This window comes from Oncorhynchus nerka, linkage group LG4, assembly GCF_034236695.1.
Source record: "Oncorhynchus nerka isolate Pitt River linkage group LG4, Oner_Uvic_2.0, whole genome shotgun sequence".
Taxonomy (NCBI): Eukaryota; Metazoa; Chordata; class Actinopteri; order Salmoniformes; family Salmonidae; genus Oncorhynchus; species Oncorhynchus nerka.
In genome coordinates this window covers 63,641,501-63,660,076 of record NC_088399.1, presented here as the reverse complement: position 1 = coordinate 63,660,076, position 18,576 = coordinate 63,641,501, and the positions used below count along the sequence as shown (strand labels likewise).

Genomic DNA, 18,576 nt, shown 5'->3' with positions numbered 1-18,576 from the left:
CATATTTTTGTATTTGCCTTTCATTTGAATAGATCTGTTCCCATCTGTGTATTTTCTTCATCTAGTCACGATATCAGATCACGCTCCAGTCAAACTAACTTTTGCACAGTGCTGCTGCTTCTCTGTGGCTATGAGCTCACAGCTCTCTTGCAGTTGGACGGCTCAGTGCATCAGAGGCTTCTCAGTGTGTCCTTGGCTACAGCTTTACCTGACCGTTATATCCCCAGTGCCTCCGCCAGCCACAGGTTCCACTTTTCATTAGCACAGAGATGCTGCTTTTTTAAATCTGGAGAATGGCATTACTGGAGAGATCAGCATCCATCAGCACTGTGCGTGCTGAGTATTAGGCTACACGCTGTATTCAATTGACTGCCAAAAGATCCTTCTACACGGACCCCTGTTGTAATTTGAGCGTTGCCGTTGGCAAATAACTACATTCCTACCCTGTTCCGATTAGTCAAGGTTTCAATGGGCTATAAAATGCTTATTTCCCATCTTTCCTGTGCTACATTGACGCACAGTATTTTTTATAGGTGCCCACTTTCTGCTGTATCCAGTAATGCCAGAACATTCTCAGTTAATCACCCAAGCCTAAGCCATCTTTAAATCATTGTCTCAAAACATCCACCCTTGTCTTTCTCTCTCCATCTATCCATCCCTTGTCCCTTCATCCCCTCCCACCCCCAATGTATCTCTCTACCTCTCCTCTCTCAACACCCACCCACCCTCACAAACTACAACACAACACAACCAATGTGCATAAACGACAGAAGGATGCCAATGGCAATGCTGACAAACGCAAACCTGTAGTAGTTAAGGCTGCAAAACCTGTAGTAGTTAAGGCGGCAAAACCCGTAGTAGTTAAGGCTGTAAAACCTGTAGTAAAGGCGGCAAAACCTGTAGAAGTTAAGGCGGCAAAACCTGTAGTAGTTAAGGCTGCAAAACCTGTAGTAAAGGCTGCAAAACCTGTAGTAGTTAAGGCTGCAAAACCTGTAGTAGTTAAGGCTGCAAAACCTGTAGTAGTTAAGGCTGCAAAACCTGTAGTAGATAAGGCGGCAAAACCTGCCCCATCCAAACCTGCGAAAGCAGAGATTGCCAAGCTTGAGGCCAAAGCTGCCGCACCTGCCACAGCCAAACTAGCTAAAACCGAACCTGCTGCCACCAAGCCCACCAAAGCCAAGCCTTCCCCGGCCAAACAAGCCAAAGCCAAACCAACTGCAATTGAAGTCCTCCTGGCCAAGATCAAACCCACTGCAGTCACACCAGTGGTCAAGCCCACACCTGCCACAAAAAATGGCGGTGGAAAAAAAGTCAATGGCAAGCCTGTAGTAGAGAAGAAACTAAATGGTAATTCCAAGGTCAATGGCAATGCCCAACCTGTAGTTGAGAAGAAAGTAAAAGGTGAGGCCAAAGTTAATGGCAACGGTAAAACTGCTGAGGATAAGAAAGTTAATGGTGATGGGAAAAGCGGCAGTTACAGAAAAGCTAATGGCAACGGTGTAGGAGCAGCCAAACCTGGAACCACTAAAGCCCCGACAGAAAGAAAAGTCACCAAAGTTCAAATAGAAAAAACTGTGGTCAGCAAAGTGAAACCAGCAAAACCAGAAACCGAAGTCAAAGTTAAAGTAGTAAAAACGGAGATCACTAAAGCCAAACCAACAGAGTCGGTCGTCATCAAAGTTCCTCCCTTCCCCAAACCTGCACCAAAGAAAGAGCTGCCAGAGAAAACCAAGGTGGCGCTTGATGTAAATAACATCAAATCGATGACCCCAAAAATGCCTCCCTTTGGCAAGACTGCACTCAGTGGCACCGTCGTCCCTGTGCCGGAAAAACCGAAGAAGAAACCGGGCAACGGTTATCAACAGGTACAAACAAAGAGCCCGTGGTGGCAGTCCAGAGCTGTATCTTCCACCTCTCCCTTCTGGGAACCAGGTCGTTCTCCATCCAGATTTTACTGCAAATGTCCGTTCAACAAGCAGACTTGAAGTGTCTGCTTAAAACGGATCATAGTTTTAGTGCCAAGTTTTAGGTCTAAGAGTTAAGGCTTTTTTTCCCAGACACATTTGGTGCGCAGAGAATATTTTTTTCCACACAACGATACATACCTTCACCATGGGTATATTACTGACATAGATTACAGTAATACTACAAAGCTGTGACTTATTTGTTTCATAGTCATATCTATAGAATAACTACCTGATTTATACTTGTTGTCTAAATTATACATATCATCATTTACAAATCTTGGATTTACAAATCAATAAAGCTAAAAGATGCAGACGGTTTTGTGACTGCAATGCTTTTTCAACTGAAACCCCCCGAACCACTATAGAATTTAGTGTAAAACCTAGGTGGTGGACAACCTGGACCTCAGAAAGGAAGTTGGCCCATATCAACCTGGACCCTCTCTTCCGTTTATATATCTATATGATGGTGAGAACCTATATGATATAGCGGTGTAACAGACTGTCATATTGACGCATGGCTACCTGTACAGTCTCCTCTCCGTTTCCTTACAAACTCTCCTTCAAAGCTCCTGAAACTCCGAATCTGTTCTCAACGTTCACACAAGGCCTGTTGTCTTCTTTTTTTGTGTTTTTTTTATTTTTTAATCATGAAATAATAACGAGTGGTGCGCTAATCAAGTGAATGAGCTGTGTGCATGTCTTTCTTACACGGAAAATTGAAGACAGGGAAACGTACGTACCCACACAATCTGCAGACCGCACAACAACATGTTTCCCATTTCTCTCTGTCCTTTCTTCTCTTCAAAACGTGTGTTCACTCAAAGACTGGGGTCCTTGTCCTGATCATATTTGAGTTAAATATGATTGAAGCAGTCTCACAGAAACGAAGCACGCTAAACATGCTTAGGTATCAGTTCAACTTCATTCCGTGTACACCGTAGACCTCTGGCTCGATTACCATTCACATGGGTGAGTATGTTAATGTAATGAAGCGCTAAGATGGTTTCTCAACGAAAGAAAGGTGAAATGTCGAAACCATATGTATTACAATTCTCAGATAAGTGTTGAAAACGAGTGAGTATTTAGTTATTGCGAATACCTCTGGAACTAGTTGAACTTGTTCTGTGAGGCTGCTTTTTGTGGTACAAACTTTTTCCCGTGTCTCTGGTTAAAGTCTGTCCCACTTCACGGAGGAGACCGAACAAAATATGCATCCACTATTAATAACAGTGATCATCGATTCTCACCAGGATTTGTCAAGTTTGAGGCCTTCTCTAACCTTCTGACATCGGCAGAAGAGCAGACTTGGCCTCATGAACCTGTCATGGCATTGTGGCTTTCTTTTTACAGTCGAATTTGTTCAGGGAATTCAAGAAAGACATTTCAGCATGGACAGTTGATCTCGATGATTTCCTAAATCTTGCGGATGGCAACATTTATAGTCGTCAAGATTTTTTGAACTGCTAAAATGTCTTTCTAACTCAAAGTGTATTTTCTACACTTTGAAAACATGTTTTGCCAGAGAACTCGTTGGCAAAACTCGTTGTTTGTCTTTTTACCTGACAAACATCCCCTGTAATGTGTCTCGTCCTTTCTTTAAACACATCAGTCATGATCCTGACCATCTTTAAGCTAACCACCCTTTCTCATTCAAACCTGCCTACCTCCAACTTGGTCCCCCCCCACCTCTTCTTGAACTGACCAATCAGGATGTAGAAATGGCAAATTCTGAGGCTGGCCACACCCCTACAGAGTCGGATTATTATTATGAGGAGGCGGTCCTACAGCCAGAGAGTGAGGTGATTGGACAAGAAGCGACCACTGGCCAGGTAAACCGCACATAGCGAAACAGTGGGAGAAGGCCATCACACTAGTTCAAAAGACTCCCCAGCTAAAGTTAATGCACATATTCGTTACTATTATATACTTCCTATTAATTTCTATGTGGAGGTGAGCCCAGCCATCCAGTAGTTTAACAAAGTAGTGTACCAAGTTGTCACGTACTATAACAATCCTAACCAAAAATTGCCACCATTGCTATGAGACATGCCACACTTTTTCAAAGAGGAATGCACCACATTCATTTTGGCCTATCAAACATTTTCATGTGGCTCTCATTTTCCCTAAACCCAAGATAATTTTTAGTTCTCATATCAAGATTCTATTTGATAACACACTTCGTCTTGAAATGAGAACAAAAACCTTGAGAAAATGGGAGTCGCATAAGAAAATTTGATATACACAACAAAGGAATGGATATCGTGCATTCTCGTTTGACAGCATATCTAACTGCACTTTGAGAGGGAATTGTAGTGGCTATCCTCAGCCCTATCAGCCTGAATGTGTGACTCTTTCCTCACAGTTCTGTTTTATGTCATCTTTATTTTATAGGAATATATTCTTTCAATATTATCTTCAAAGAAATGGTAAAACATTGAAAAAATGTCATTTGAATTAGATTTTTGTTTTCTTCTTTTTCAAAATAAATAGGTTACTTTATTTCAATAGCCAGCATTCTATTCAGTCATTTTTTATCTATATAACCAATGTCGGATCTTTTACAAAATGTTTTACATAACCAGCAGTGGTAAGTTGAATAGATAAAATAACGTATTAATAGCTTTGCAAAATAGCAGCAGCTTTTGTTTTCACAAAGTGGGGTGCTTCACCTCATTGTGTGTTTGTGTCAGTGAGTCTTAAAAACTAAACTATTATACTGTATGACCTATTAGGGTATTGCTAACCCACAATTATTCTACTTTCTTTTCTATAACTCAATCATTAGACACAAACACACAAGCTGGTGAAAAACCATAAAAGCTTTGGTGGAAACATGCCATTATTGTAAGCCTACATGTGTAAGAGATGATGGCCTCAATGAATTCATGAAGCCTTAAGCTTTCCATGCTTTGGTGAGGAAATTACCTGAAGAACTGGCTGTTCTTTTGATGTCCACCAGGTGTCACTATGCTCTATGTCCCTTTGTCAGTGTATGTGTTACGCAAAAGGTAAGACTTACCACGCTCTCTGCCATCTCCTTTTCTCCCGGTATCTCTCTGCTCCTTCATCTGTCATTCACTGTCATCCTTTTCCCTCTATTGACATTACCGTCACTTTACTTTTCATCAATATCTTGGATTTCTTTTCGATCATCCTCTTCGTCCTCCTCTCTTTCTCTTCCTATCCCTTCTCTCTTTCTCCATCTCTCCTTTTTTTCTCTTCTTTGGCACCTCCATTCCGTCATCGCTCTGCCCCAGGTGGAGGGAACGTTGGTGGCAGAGGAGGTAGAGTTGGCCAAGGCAGGGGGTGAGGTCGAGGCCTTTACTGAGGAGGAGTATGTGACCGGAGACCTGGGCATGAAGGAATACGATTATTCCTACAAGGACTACAACGAGCCCCTGCCCGAGGGAGAGACCGGGGGCAACATGGGCCCCGCCCTGTCCGCTGTGACAGACGAGGGAGGCGTAAGTCACTCCGCTTTCACTAAGTCTTGATTTCAATCCTAACAGGATGTGAAATATGATTTGTGTATACTCGGCGTATACTCTACTTAGTATGCATACACAAAGAGGTACTAAAGGCGCAGCAAATGATCTGGCTCGGATCTCATTTGTTTTTAATGCCTCTCTATGTGTATGGCTTGATTTGGACTTGCTATTAAGCTTGAGGTTATAGGTCGACCCTGAGGGAAGGATGCCCTGAAGACTTTTTTTGTGAGAAAAGTTGGCGCCCAACGAGGGGCTGGACTTACATGATTTGTTTCTACACTTGTAGACACTGTGGTCTCTTTAGACTACTCTTACGATTAGAATACTTCAGACATAAAAACAGGTGAACTTTATTGCTTCTACAACCTTGTAAAAAGCAATATTTTTCAGGCAATCATTTTATGATTCAAACCCACTCTGTTCGTTTTGCCTTTAGTAGTAAAGACCCCCGGTATATATTCTGTCTGCACTGAATGTATCTCTCATTAACACTATGTTGGTATTATCAACCCAGCACACATCATTTGCAGGTATGTCTCCTGTAACTTGATTACGATCCATTCATTTATTCAGCTTGATAAGGAGCTACAAAATGTCCTATGTAACGATGCCATTGAGAAATGGTTAACCGTTGAAATAGTCCCCTTGCTTTTACAAACAAACGCTACAACAGCTCATTTCGCCAAGGGCCGTGCCATAGAACCATTTTGAGCTACCTTTGGGTCACGTGTGAACCAACTGTCCACCTGTCGTTGCTCTTATGACTATTTCCCACCTCAATGATTATTTCTACCTCGCTCTGTTGGCTGCACGTCACGCCGGCAGGTTTGACCAAAGCTCTTGGTGGAGCGTGTGTCGGGTCTGTAGGCATATGCATTGACTGTGCTGTATTGTGGGTTACATGTGTGTTTTCCTCAGGCCTCAGTGAGCGCCGTAAAAGGCGAGAAGGGAGAGCCTGCTGTCCTTGAGCCTGTGAGTTGCCATTCACGTTGTCGTTGAGTTATTCTAGCTACTCCCGTGCACTGTGACCTCCCCATCTACCAGGGGGCACCACCATAAGCTTCACAAGAAGCAGTTTAACGTTCCATTTGGGATTTCTATGGGAAGAATTAGCCATGTCTAACATTTTAAATGCTACCCCCTCTCTCACACTCTCCGTGTTTTTGCGTTCTTCACAGGGTATGTTGATTGAGGGACCTCCGGGACCAGAGGGACAGGCAGTAAGTGCACTTCGTCCGCCTCTTTCTACTGAATTGTGTCTGGTAGAATAGAACACCTTTACTTACCGTACTCGCCCCACCATCATCTCCTTCTCTCTTAGGGTCTCCCGGGACCTAATGGCCCATCTGGCCCTCCTGGCTCTGTCGGTGATCCTGGCGAGAGGGTGAGTCTTAATCTTTATATTTATGTCTGTGGTTCTGATAAAGTTCTATTTTCTATCCGGGTTTGTCGATGGTTGAGATGTAGTTGTCTTGTTGTGGAGGCTGACTGGGCTGTGCTGGTTTCTCCTCCTGTAGGGCCTCTCTGGAAAGGCTGGTATCGCTGGTGCCGATGGGGTGCCAGGCCCTCCTGGAACGTCCGTCATGCTGCCCGTGAGTGCCCTCCTGTCAATCATCTCCAAGATCCACCCTTACATCACCTCCTGACCTCTGTTTCTGTCCCTCTCCTTCTCTCACTCTCTGTTTTGTCTCATTGACCCTTCGATCCTCCCTCCCATCCTCCCTCCCATCCTCCCTCCCTCGATCCTCCCTCCCATCCTCCCTCGATCCTCCCTCCCATCCTCCCTCGATCCTCCCTCGATCCTCCCTCCCATCCTCCCTCGATCCTCCCTCCCATCCTCCTTCGATCCTCCCTCCCATCCTCCCTCGATCCTCCCTCCCATCCTCCCTCGATCCTCCCTCCCATCCTCCCTCGATCCTCCCTCCCATCCTCCTTCGATCCTCCCTCCCATCCTCCCTCGATCCTCCCTCCCATCCTCCCTCCCATCCTCCCTCGATCCTCCCTCCCATCCTCCCTCGATCCTCCCTCCCTCCACCTCAGTATTATTTACTCCTCCTATTAGGACAATGGGTTGAAGATGTTGTATTTGGTGACCATTTTTTCCCCTCTCTGTAGTTCCGTTTCGGAAGCAGTGGAGGTGACAAGGGTCCCATGGTCTCAGCGCAGGAAGCCCAGGCTCAGGCCATTCTGTCTCAGGCCAGGGTGAGTGATGAGAGGTTAACACTGTCCGTCCCACTGGTTTATCACACAGCTTTAGCGCGCTCGACAAAACACCCCAAAATGATTTAACAAACACAAGATCAGGACAGCATGCAGGTTGAACGCAACCTTCTTTAAGAGGTTCTCATGTTGTTCTTCAGCGTGTGTTCAAGAATGGTCTGAGTAATGGGTAAGTGCTGACATCTCGTTTGTTTCTCCTTTCTCCTAGCTGGCTCTGAAGGGACCACCCGGACCAATGGGCTACACTGGACGCACAGGACCCCTGGTGTGTACCGTCACCCTTCCTCCATCGCATTTCCTTCATTCACAATCGAACGATGTGCCAGAATATTGACCATATACTGACGGTCCCCCAGATCGTCAAGGAGATGAAGGAAACAGAGTGGCTGGGCTATTCGGTGGACGTCTGTGTGTTCCTCCGCAGTAATGATGGTTTCTGTTCTATCTCAGGGTACCCCTGGAAGTGCTGGGCTGAAGGGTGAAGGTGGGGATCCTGGACCTCAGGTAAAGAGATATCCCAGAACCACGTCCGTGGACCTCTTTCCCCTTGTCTGGCTCTGACCACAGACGGGCTTTATGTAGGTTCCTTTACACCACTGTAGTGCTGGTCAGTTCCAAAGAGACGGTTGTTTTTCCTCAACTGTAAAGTGGAGGTAGAGACTGTTTCTCTGTATGTGTTTATTATTGATACTCAATTCAGACAGGCATTCATCACAGACATCTATTTTGTTCTTCAGGGCCCCAGAGGACCACAGGGTTTGAGCGGACCTCCCGGCAAATCAGGAAGAAGGGTAAGTGAGCGCCGTCTGATCCCCGTGACCGTCTTTACGGATGCGGCCGAAACGGCAGCCTATTCCGTATGCGCCCTGGTCAAAAGTAGTGCACTACGTAGGGAATAAGGTGCCCTTTCGGATGCACTCTATGACGACGTTCCAATGTTGATACGTGCATACTGCTTGTATGCGTGCCAGTACATTACTTCACGCTAAGTGGTGTGCTATGTCTACAGCCATGCAGATTACATTCTGTGACAGAAGATGTGAACGCTGTGGTTCCCTCTCTCCTCAGGGTCGTGCTGGAGCTGATGGAGCCAGGGGCATGCCAGGAGAGGGTGGGCCTAAGGCAAGCTCTCAGCTGCTAGTTTTGTTGTAAACATAATTTCTGTCTTTTCTTCCCAATTCTGTTTCTTATGATCACGCATTTCTCTGAAACTGTCTGTGTGGTCAGCACTTTGCATGTGTGCTGCTTTTTAAACATGGTTCAGGTCACATTTGATATTTTTCCGTTCTCAGTGTGGATTGTATGTGACTCAGACTTCCAACTGTGTCTCGAACACGCCACGGTATTGTGTTGTTGCTACTGTGTTCTAATTCGTTTTCTCCGCCACCTTACACGACGTGTCTGTCTCTGGCAGGGTGACCGCGGTTTCGATGGCCTGCCTGGATTGCCTGGGGACAAAGGACACCGGGTGAGTTCAAGGTCAAAGGTCAACACATCACACCACCTTAGAAATATAGTAGAGGACTCATCAAAGAGAGGTTTATTATCAAATTAATGGAAATCATCAAGGGATTGGGAAAACCAACCAACTCGGTCTGGATCTATTGTGACTCAAGATTATGAACCAGAAAGGAGGATCCTGTCCAATCAAATCAAAGAAAACAGAGTGAAATAGAAGTGTGGTTAAGCATGCTGTTGTTTAATTTGTTTTCCCTCCCTCTCTGTTCCACCATTCTAGGGTGATACCGGAGGATTGGGACCCCAAGGAGGTCTTGGAGAGGACGGAGAGAGGGTAAGTAGTTTGGCGTAACATCAGACATTGACCTATCAGTCTCATGTCCCCATAGAGATCCATACAACTCTGAGTCTATCAGCCAGAACTACAGTGGCCACTTAACCTATAGCTTCACACACTGAGTTTACCTTCATTTTTAACGTGATCCCGTTTATCTGTCAAAACTCCTTCCTCCTTCCTCACATTCTGTCTCTGTCATTCACCTTTGTCTGTCTGTGTCTGTTGTTCCCAGGGAGACGACGGAGACATCGGACCCAGAGGACTTCCAGGTGAACCAGTGAGTGTGTTTCTGACGCTACCGTTGACATTGGCTCCTTCCTCACTACCGTCACCATTCCATGTTTTTGGGTGTATTATGTTCGTTTATAGCGACTAGCTGTTTTAGCTTGCTTGTTATTGACCAGTTCCAGGCTCGTTCTCTCTGTGTTAAGTCAACGTGTTGATTTGCTCTTGTCTTTAGGGACCTCGTGGTTTGCTCGGTCCTAAAGGTCCGAACGGAATCTCCGGACCTCCTGTACGTACACACATTGGTGCACCACACGGGAATGTCAGGTTCACTCATAAAACCACTTGGCTGTGAAGCTACACTGCAGAAAGTCACATCTAAGCAAGCCTAAATATCTTATATTGAGTGATAATTAACTTAACATTTGTGTTATTTTCTTATTGTTTTGTAACAAACTCAATTATCTAACATCATTGGTAGATCATTTTGCTTATTTTAACCTACAAAAAGGCTTAATACAAGTAATGTGTCTTATTTCAAGATAAAACCAAATATATTTTATATTAATTGTAGTATTAAGTTAAATATCTTGAAATAAGATCAATTACTACTATTAAGCCTTTTTTTTAGGTTAAAATAAGCAAAAAATTATGCAAAATTATGCCAATGACAGTGCCCCTTAAAACATTACCATGACCAAGCAAACCCTGCACTGGGATAGTTTCACTATCTCCCAGAATGACTCCTTTACCCTCATACTACCGCTGGAATTACTAAACACCCCTAAAGTAGGCAACTATATGACCTGGAACCACAGTGGAACAGTGCCAGTAGACCACATCACCCTCATGCCAGTCCCTAAAACGGCCCTACAGTATAGGGTCGTGTTCATCGCACTTGTACACATCTAGACAGTCATTTTGTAGCAGGCTATTTAAGGTCATGTGTGTTGTTTACCCTGAATTGATAACTAGCAATCTTTTCTATTTATCCAATGTGTTATTTTCTTTTTCCTCTCTCAGGGTGTGCGTGGAAACGACGGGCCCCACGGTCCTAAAGGAAACCTGGTCAGTGACAGTGAATGTTTTTTCCGTCCTTTTGTCCTCGGTGGACATATTGGTGTATTCCCATTGAGAGCAAACGATTCTTAAAGTCTCAAACCATCTATTCTCTCTTCCTCCTCGCTCCCCTTTTCTCTCTCAGGGTCCCCAAGGAGAGCCAGGCCCCCCAGGGCAGCAGGGTACCTCAGGAACACAGGTGAGAGACGCCGCAGAGCAGGGGCCACGTTATTGGGGACAGATTTTAGCCAATTGAAACACTTGAAAAGAACTCGTTATATTATTCTCATTTTCTTCTCCTTACAATGATGTAGGGTTACAACTGTAATCTGTGGTATTGCCCCAATCTGATCTCTGACCAGATCTGACCGTATGACATGTGATTGTTTCAGGGAATGCCAGGACCACAGGGAGCCCATGGGCCCCCAGGAGAAAAGGTAAGAGAACAGAGTGATCCATGACTGTGGTGTGTGTAATTACTACATTATGAACCTCCATAAAGATATTCAGTGTCCGACCAGCTTGACTTTTGTCTCCATAACTGACACCACCAGTGGAACGCCATGGAGCATCCTATTCAGAATAGGAATTTAGCCAGGAACGATTAAGGAGACAGAATATTTCATGTTGAAGGTGTATCGTATAGTGTTTCTTAGTTGATGACAATGTTGTCGTCAGTAAGGCGGTCAGCTCACGCCTTTCTTCTCGTCTCCTCTCCCAGGGCCCCACAGGGAAACCCGGTCTGCCAGGCATGTCCGGAGCCGACGGCCCCCCTGTAAGTCCCAATCTCACTGGTTTATATTGGACTCATCAGTACCGTATGTTATAATGGAACAATGAAAACGTTACTGGTGATCTGCGGTCGTTTTAACTTGAGATGAAAGCACTTGATTGCATTTTCATGGAACACAGTGGTAAGAATAAGTGATCAGCACATGTTGAATTGAAGTTGCCCTCGTGCCTCTCTTGACCTCTGCTACTCTCTTCCCCTCGCAGGGTCACCCAGGAAAGGAGGGACCTGTTGGCACCAAAGGAAACCAGGTGAGTTCCTCTAGTCATCTTTCTCCTGCAAAGTATTCATAGAATGTAGTCAACTTCCCCACCAAAATACCCCACCGCGTCATATGCAAGATGGCCGCCTAATTGTTGTGTCTTACACGGTTGTGTCTTGTGTGAGGTAGTGCACCATTAACCCTCTCTTCTATCTTTATACAGGGCCCCAACGGTCCTCAGGGAACATTAGGCTATCCTGGCCCTCGTGGCATTAAGGTGAGATTAGTGCTGTGGCTAAAAATCGTCATTCAATGTTATTCATTTGTGACGATAATGCCTGATTAATGACTGACCTCCTAATGGTGTTGTAATTGCAGGGAACTCAAGGTATCCGTGGACTGAAGGGTCACAAAGGAGAGAAGGTAGGTGACCTCATCCAATGTATAACTGATTGACAAATAGTATATGTGACAATAAAACATCCTATTTTATTTTGGTAGTTTTGATTAGGATCCCCGTTAGCTGTTTGCGAAAACAGCAGCTACTCTTCCTGGGGTCCAACGCACAACATGTAATACAGAACATGAATAGACAACAACAGCTCAAGGACAGGACTACATCGATTAAGAGTCAAAGAAGTAGCCTTACTTTGAGAACTGATGCCGGGGTGTTAAAAGTGGTGTACAGTGTTGGTCTTGTGTCAAGATGACAGCAATGCCGTGGGTTAACACCTCTTAAACATTTATGGTAGAATTTGGGTTGGACTGATGGACATACCGTTAGAAATGTTGTAAAGTTATGTCTCTCAGCCCACAAACGTTTATTTTGTGAACAACAAAGTCATTGTCGTTTTAGATGTCAGCCCCAGTACTTTTAGTTTAGGACCACTAGGGGGCGTACTGGGAAAGACTTTCAGACAGCAAAGCCACACAGGTGTCAAGTTATTTGTCTCTCTCGCGGACCTTAACATGAGAAGATATTGATATGGCTTTTAGTACTTTTCATATTATTCCACAAATATTTCCATAATTCTTTATGTTGTAAGAGTTCACAGAAAGACTTTATTTGAATTTGTGCATTTGAGTCGCCACATGAAACACTTGATTGACCATAAATATAAAGCCTTTTAGTTTAACCACAGTTGTCTTTTTTAGGGAGAAGATGGCTTCCCTGGAATCAAAGGAGACTTTGGTGTCAAGGGGGAGAGAGTAAGATTCATTTAGTTTATTAAATGATTGTATTCAAGTATTATGTCTTGTTTTACAAGGTCATGTTAAATGTTGCACGGTTATTTGGCATGTTTTTTATCTTGTGGTTATTTTTATACAATTGAATTACAATTTTAGGTTCATGGATTGATTTGCCCTTAATTGTTGCGCATGTGTTTTCTGTACCAGTGTTGATTGTTTCCATGTGTGTTCCTGCTGACAGGGAGAGGGTGGAGTGCCCGGCCCCAGGGGAGAGGACGGTCCTGAGGGGCCAAAGGGCCGCGTTGGCCCCCCTGGCGAGCTTGGACCCATCGGCCTGGTCGGGGAGAAGGTGAGAGGAGGGTTCATATTCCCTAGAACAGACGTTGGTTTATCTCATAACACATCTACCTGGTTGGCTAGTTTTTGTCATTTTGATTGGTTCGTCATAGGGTCATTGATGACTGTATCTGATTGCAGGGTAAACTTGGTGTCCCTGGACTTCCTGGCTATCCTGGAAGACTTGGACCTAAGGTAACGTCAACCCTGGTTTCCTTCTAACAATTACACGTTAGCTTATTAAAGGGACTGACCATATGGAAGCTGGGTTAACCAATGCTTCATGTGTTTTCAGGGCTCCCTCGGTTTCCCAGGATTCCCTGGGACCAACGGCGAGAAAGGAACACGGGTAAGGTTGCTAACGACGGGAATTAAAACTCTGTTCCGCTGTCAAGTCAAATTGTCACGCCATGTACTGCGCGTGACGTAATCCGTGTATAACGCCAACTGTGCCGGAGTTGACGCTGATGTTGCCTGTGTGTCTGTCTCACGGAGTCTGTGTTTCTTCAGGGTCTGATTGGAAAGCTGGGACCCAGAGGACAAAGAGGACCAACGGTACAGTTCTACTCTACTCCACTCAATTCCACTTATCTATAACACTGTTGATGATCAAAGTCTCTCTTTATAGCTCATCCACCACTGATTTCACCAGGGCTCGTATTGGAGCCCTGGTGCAACAACAGTTTGGTTAGTTTACGGAGATGAACCAACTAGAAGTGGATCAGAACCACTCAACCAAATGCCCATATTATTCCTAATTGATTCTTCAACTCTCTCCAATAGGGCCCCAGAGGTCAGAGAGGACCGAGAGGATCTACTGGCAAACCAGGAGCCAAAGTAAGACAATATCTTTAATACAATATCGATAGTACAATATCTATAATACAAAATCAACAATACATCCATCACAGACAATTGTGACAAAGGAGATTTATGGAGGTTAATGCTCAACAGCACTGTCAGTTCACCTACAGGCCACCATGTCATAATAAGACTGTAATATTGGTTAGCTGCATCGATGGTAATAATTCTGAGCTTCTATCGCTTTCTTTTTACTAGGGTACATCAGGAAGTGACGGCCCATCTGGTCCACCAGGAGAGAGGGTAGGTTGTCTGAGCTATCATTTATTTGTTTACTGGTAGACACTTTGTCGTGCCACTATAGCATACCTGTTGTTGTGACACTTATACCTGTCCTCCTCCCATTGTATCTTTCAGGGACTGCCCGGACCTCAAGGAGCAAACGGTTTCCCGGGGCCAAAGGGACCTCCCGTAAGGCTATTATATCCACTCTGTATAGCTAGATTAATTTCAGATGTATTTTTATTAGTAGAGTTTGAAACTGTAAGTACCTTCTTTCCCTTAACCCTTTTCTATTTCCTACCCAGGGACCACCAGGGAAGGATGGACTGCCCGGACACCCTGGACAGAGAGGAGAAGTTGTAAGTCTGTTTCCTTGTCTGGAACATGTGGGGTACAAGCTATCAGGAATATATGGATCTCATAAACAGTGCCATGTCTTTTGCTACGTTGTGTTCTTTTAAATAAAAAAGTTGATCTACCGTTACTTCCTCACACGATAAACACGTTTACCGATGCTGATTGCATTAGGGGTTACGCAAGGCTCTATTCAAGGCCCAATTAATTTTGTTTTCTCTTCCACAGGGATTCCAAGGAAAGACTGGGCCACCCGGGCCTCCAGGTGTTGTTGGACCTCAAGTAAGATTAATGCAACATTTCTTTATTAACATTGTCCAGTGTCCAATGTATGGATTTGATCCAATGTATGGATTCACCTACACCATTCACTTTCCATCTTCATTACTCCTCTTCATTGTCCCAGGGTCCCTCAGGAGAGACTGGCCCCCTGGGCGAGCGCGGTCACCCCGGGCCTCCAGGACCACCAGGCGAGCAAGGACTCTCCGGACCCTCTGGCAAGGAGGGAACTAAGGGAGACCCTGGTCCCCAAGGCGGCCCCGGCAAAGATGGACCCTCAGGACTGAGAGGCTTCCCCGGAGAGAGAGGAATGCCTGGCACCCCGGTTAGCAGTCTGACCAATACACTTTCTGTGTCTGATAGCCTATTCTCTATGTCCCAGGGTGAGATGTCATATTGTATATAGATTGCACATTTAGTGTTTTAACATGTTCCTGTCTGCTTTTTAGGGAGGCGGCGGACTGAAAGGAAGCGAAGGCCCAGCAGGACCTCCCGGAACAGCTGTACGTCTGACAATAATTACATCTGAAATGACTCATTGTGAAATAATGTCATGTACAGTACTTGTTGACGTCCACATCACCTTGGCTTTAATCACGTCTGTAATCATACCTGTGCAGGGATCCCCAGGCGAGAGAGGGCAGGGAGGCAGTGGAGGCCCCATCGGACCCCCAGGAAGACCTGGCCCCCAGGGGCCTCCAGGACCATCAGGAGAGAAGGGCGTGCCCGTGAGTACTTTTACAAAACATATCCAATATACAGAGCTGTGATGTCAGACCGAGTCATTGTTCTTCTCTATTCTCTATGTCTTATATGTTCTCTCCCTCACCACCTTCCCTCTCAGGGGGAGAAAGGTCCGATCGGCCCGGCTGGTCGTGACGGTGTCCAGGGCCCAGTGGGTCTGCCAGGTGCTGCCGGATCCATCGGAGTTCCAGGAGAGGACGGAGACAAGGCCAGTAACCACCATGATATCTCCATCACATATTCTAATTACTGGGTTTACCACGTGAGATGATATCACAATGCTCATTTCAAACCTCTCGTAACAAAAGCTTTTGTGGTGGATTTTTTGGGATTACAGGGTGAGGTTGGAGAGCACGGCCAGAAGGGAGCGAAGGGCGGCAAAGGAGAGCATGTGAGAGACATTACCGCCATTCTTTTACTGTCTGTTCCTTATCTCTATTGTGTCTGAACAAGATACTGTACGTATGATTGTCTCTGCTAAAGTACAGTGACACCATTTGCTCACAATGAGACGTTGTGTGTCAACAGGGTCCTCCCGGTCCACCAGGGCCAATGGGTCCACTCGGTCAGCCCGGCACTGCTGTAAGTAGAAACTCCATCAACAGACAGTGTGTTATCAATATTGCATCGGACACATAGGAATTCATAGCATGGTGCCCCTCGGAGGTGTTGCCTTCAATATTCCCCTCTCTCTGTCTCCATTGTTCAGGGAGCTGATGGAGAACTAGGAGCCAGAGGTCAGCAGGGGCCATTTGGGGCCAAGGGAGATGAAGGATCAAGAGGATTCCCAGGGGCTCCAGGTCCCATTGGACTGCAGGTATGATGACGGATTTCTGTTGTGACAACCTGATTTTAACCACATTACGATAGTCTTGTGATTGTGACTCAATAGGTCAATGGCATCTCTAACCGTGAATGTATCTTGTAGGGATTGCCAGGCCCATCAGGAGAGAAGGGAGAGACGGGAGATGTCGGACCAATGGTGAGTGTCGACGACAAATTGGAGCAACCCAACAGATGATTGGATCTCATCATTATTAAGCCAATCGTAATAGTTCAGGAAGAGGTATTGCTAGCATGAATCACACTAGGATATTGCTCATCTCATCCTATCCGTCTCTTTAGGGTCCACCTGGCCCCCCAGGACCCCGTGGCCCTGCTGGTTCAAGCGGCGCTGACGTGAGTACCGATCTTCTCTCAAAACCTTCCAGAAGTTTCTCCTCGCCGTAGAATAATCATATTGAATGATTTCATTGTAATGGAGTTTTTATGCTACTGGTGATATTATGAAGTCATCCCACATGAAGACCTCGTCTCCCTGTTGATTTGAAGTCATATATGTTACTATGGGTATGACTCTTGTTGTTTTGACATTATTGATGCAATTATGTTTATTTTTTATTCTTTAATTCAGGGTCCTCAAGGTCCTCCTGGTGGTGTGGGTAACCCTGGAAACCTGGGAGATAAGGTAAACGTAAATTCACATGAACTTGATTGAAATGCTCCGTTGTAATCGTCAGAGTATGCGTTTGTGTGTACGCGTTCTGAGAACTGAAAACGTTGTGTTGACAGGGAGAGCCTGGCGAAGCCGGACCACCTGGAATCGGAGGAGAGCCAGGAAAGAAGGTGGGACACAGATCTTTTGGTTCTACTGTATTGTCCCGTACGCACATATTTTGTTTCTATACATGGATGCATTGCACGGCGAGTGACAGTGTTGTTGTCCAATGGCAGGGCCCACGTGGAGAACACGGAGACAAGGGAGAGGCGGGACAACCTGGTACTTCTGGCCCTGCTGGTGGAAGAGGAGGCCCTGGAGACGACGGACCCAAGGGAAACCCTGTACGTCAAATATACTCAACAGATAAATCTAGTAATACAACTTGTACTGACCACACTAGATGTTTCGGTGTCTCACGTTATGCCATTGTGTCTCTCTCCTAGGGCCCTGTTGGTTTCCCAGGCGACCCCGGGCCCCCTGGTGAACTCGGCCCCAGAGTGAGTATCTAAAAACGCTCGTCACGCACGTTTCATTTGATCTGTTTTGTTGTGGTGAGACAGATATTCCAATTTGTGTGTTCGTAGCGTTTCATACCGCTGGTGTATCTATGAATGAGTGTCTTGTTCTATCAACAAACCCCAGGAAGTATCTACTTTTAATGCCATTGTAGCAATGGCCACATCTCTGATAACTCTGTCTTCTTTAGGGTCAGGACGGAGCAAAGGGAGAGAGAGGAGAGGACGGTGAACAAGGACAAGCTGTAGGTGGCCTCGTACTCCAGCGTCTATTTCATTTCCTTCCTTCGCTGTTGCTATAGTTACGACATGGGCTCTTCTCCAGGACTCTCCTTCACCAAGTGCTTTGATGAATTTGATGTTACTGGGTCATACATTGTCTGTTCAACGATCGCTCCTGTGCGAAATGGCTCCCTGCAGCAATTCAAGAGTAGTGCTTGTAATGTCGAGCACATCCTCAGAGTTTAGGGGACATTGTGGTCATATGCATGCAAATCCACAAATCTAAACCACCTCAGTTCAAGCCAGAGATAAGTGCATTTTCCATCTTGAAGCACCTGTTGAAACATAAGATGGGACTGCGAGGTTAAAGTTCATGTCCTCCCTGGCAGATCGCCCTTAAGGCCCGTCGAGAATGTAGATTATTATGCAACTTCAAAAAAAACAGCTACCCGTGTGTATATTTAGGTTCAGTTCTTTATAGTTAATATTGACCCCTTGCAGGTCACTGAAGTGTTCTAATCATGCTCTCTGCTGCAGGGATCTCCTGGACCCACTGGTGAGAACGGGCCTCCTGGAGGACCAGGAAAGAGGGTAAGGTCGTTCAC

General features: G+C 45.4%; 1 protein-coding gene across 4 annotated transcripts in view; it reads left to right on the top strand.

The window, feature by feature from the left end:
• LOC115128389 (collagen alpha-2(XI) chain-like) overlaps positions 1-18,576 on the top strand; it is a 46,059-nt gene that overhangs the window by 16,555 nt on the left and 10,928 nt on the right. Inside the window, exons 6-53 of one of the 4 annotated variants that reach the window (XM_029658203.2) lie at positions 771-1,865; positions 3,677-3,796; positions 5,225-5,431; positions 6,374-6,427; positions 6,634-6,675; positions 6,777-6,839; positions 6,973-7,047; positions 7,571-7,657; positions 7,884-7,940; positions 8,126-8,179; positions 8,413-8,466; positions 8,744-8,797; positions 9,090-9,143; positions 9,414-9,467; positions 9,703-9,747; positions 9,931-9,984; positions 10,719-10,763; positions 10,900-10,953; positions 11,147-11,191; positions 11,476-11,529; positions 11,751-11,795; positions 11,970-12,023; positions 12,125-12,169; positions 12,902-12,955; positions 13,179-13,286; positions 13,415-13,468; positions 13,569-13,622; positions 13,784-13,828; positions 14,057-14,110; positions 14,333-14,377; positions 14,492-14,545; positions 14,662-14,715; positions 14,939-14,992; positions 15,117-15,314; positions 15,439-15,492; positions 15,610-15,717; positions 15,834-15,941; positions 16,071-16,124; positions 16,262-16,315; positions 16,443-16,550; positions 16,662-16,715; positions 16,859-16,912; positions 17,148-17,201; positions 17,306-17,359; positions 17,468-17,575; positions 17,678-17,731; positions 17,941-17,994; positions 18,509-18,562. In XM_029658203.2, coding sequence (XP_029514063.1) covers positions 771-1,865; positions 3,677-3,796; positions 5,225-5,431; positions 6,374-6,427; positions 6,634-6,675; positions 6,777-6,839; positions 6,973-7,047; positions 7,571-7,657; positions 7,884-7,940; positions 8,126-8,179; positions 8,413-8,466; positions 8,744-8,797; positions 9,090-9,143; positions 9,414-9,467; positions 9,703-9,747; positions 9,931-9,984; positions 10,719-10,763; positions 10,900-10,953; positions 11,147-11,191; positions 11,476-11,529; positions 11,751-11,795; positions 11,970-12,023; positions 12,125-12,169; positions 12,902-12,955; positions 13,179-13,286; positions 13,415-13,468; positions 13,569-13,622; positions 13,784-13,828; positions 14,057-14,110; positions 14,333-14,377; positions 14,492-14,545; positions 14,662-14,715; positions 14,939-14,992; positions 15,117-15,314; positions 15,439-15,492; positions 15,610-15,717; positions 15,834-15,941; positions 16,071-16,124; positions 16,262-16,315; positions 16,443-16,550; positions 16,662-16,715; positions 16,859-16,912; positions 17,148-17,201; positions 17,306-17,359; positions 17,468-17,575; positions 17,678-17,731; positions 17,941-17,994; positions 18,509-18,562 — 4,257 coding nt within the window. The remainder of the gene's footprint in view (positions 1-770; positions 1,866-3,676; positions 3,797-5,224; positions 5,432-6,373; positions 6,428-6,633; positions 6,676-6,776; positions 6,840-6,972; positions 7,048-7,570; positions 7,658-7,883; positions 7,941-8,125; positions 8,180-8,412; positions 8,467-8,743; positions 8,798-9,089; positions 9,144-9,413; positions 9,468-9,702; positions 9,748-9,930; positions 9,985-10,718; positions 10,764-10,899; positions 10,954-11,146; positions 11,192-11,475; positions 11,530-11,750; positions 11,796-11,969; positions 12,024-12,124; positions 12,170-12,901; positions 12,956-13,178; positions 13,287-13,414; positions 13,469-13,568; positions 13,623-13,783; positions 13,829-14,056; positions 14,111-14,332; positions 14,378-14,491; positions 14,546-14,661; positions 14,716-14,938; positions 14,993-15,116; positions 15,315-15,438; positions 15,493-15,609; positions 15,718-15,833; positions 15,942-16,070; positions 16,125-16,261; positions 16,316-16,442; positions 16,551-16,661; positions 16,716-16,858; positions 16,913-17,147; positions 17,202-17,305; positions 17,360-17,467; positions 17,576-17,677; positions 17,732-17,940; positions 17,995-18,508; positions 18,563-18,576) is intronic. The other 3 variants (XM_029658204.2, XM_029658205.2, XM_065017741.1) reach the window with 3 other exon arrangements.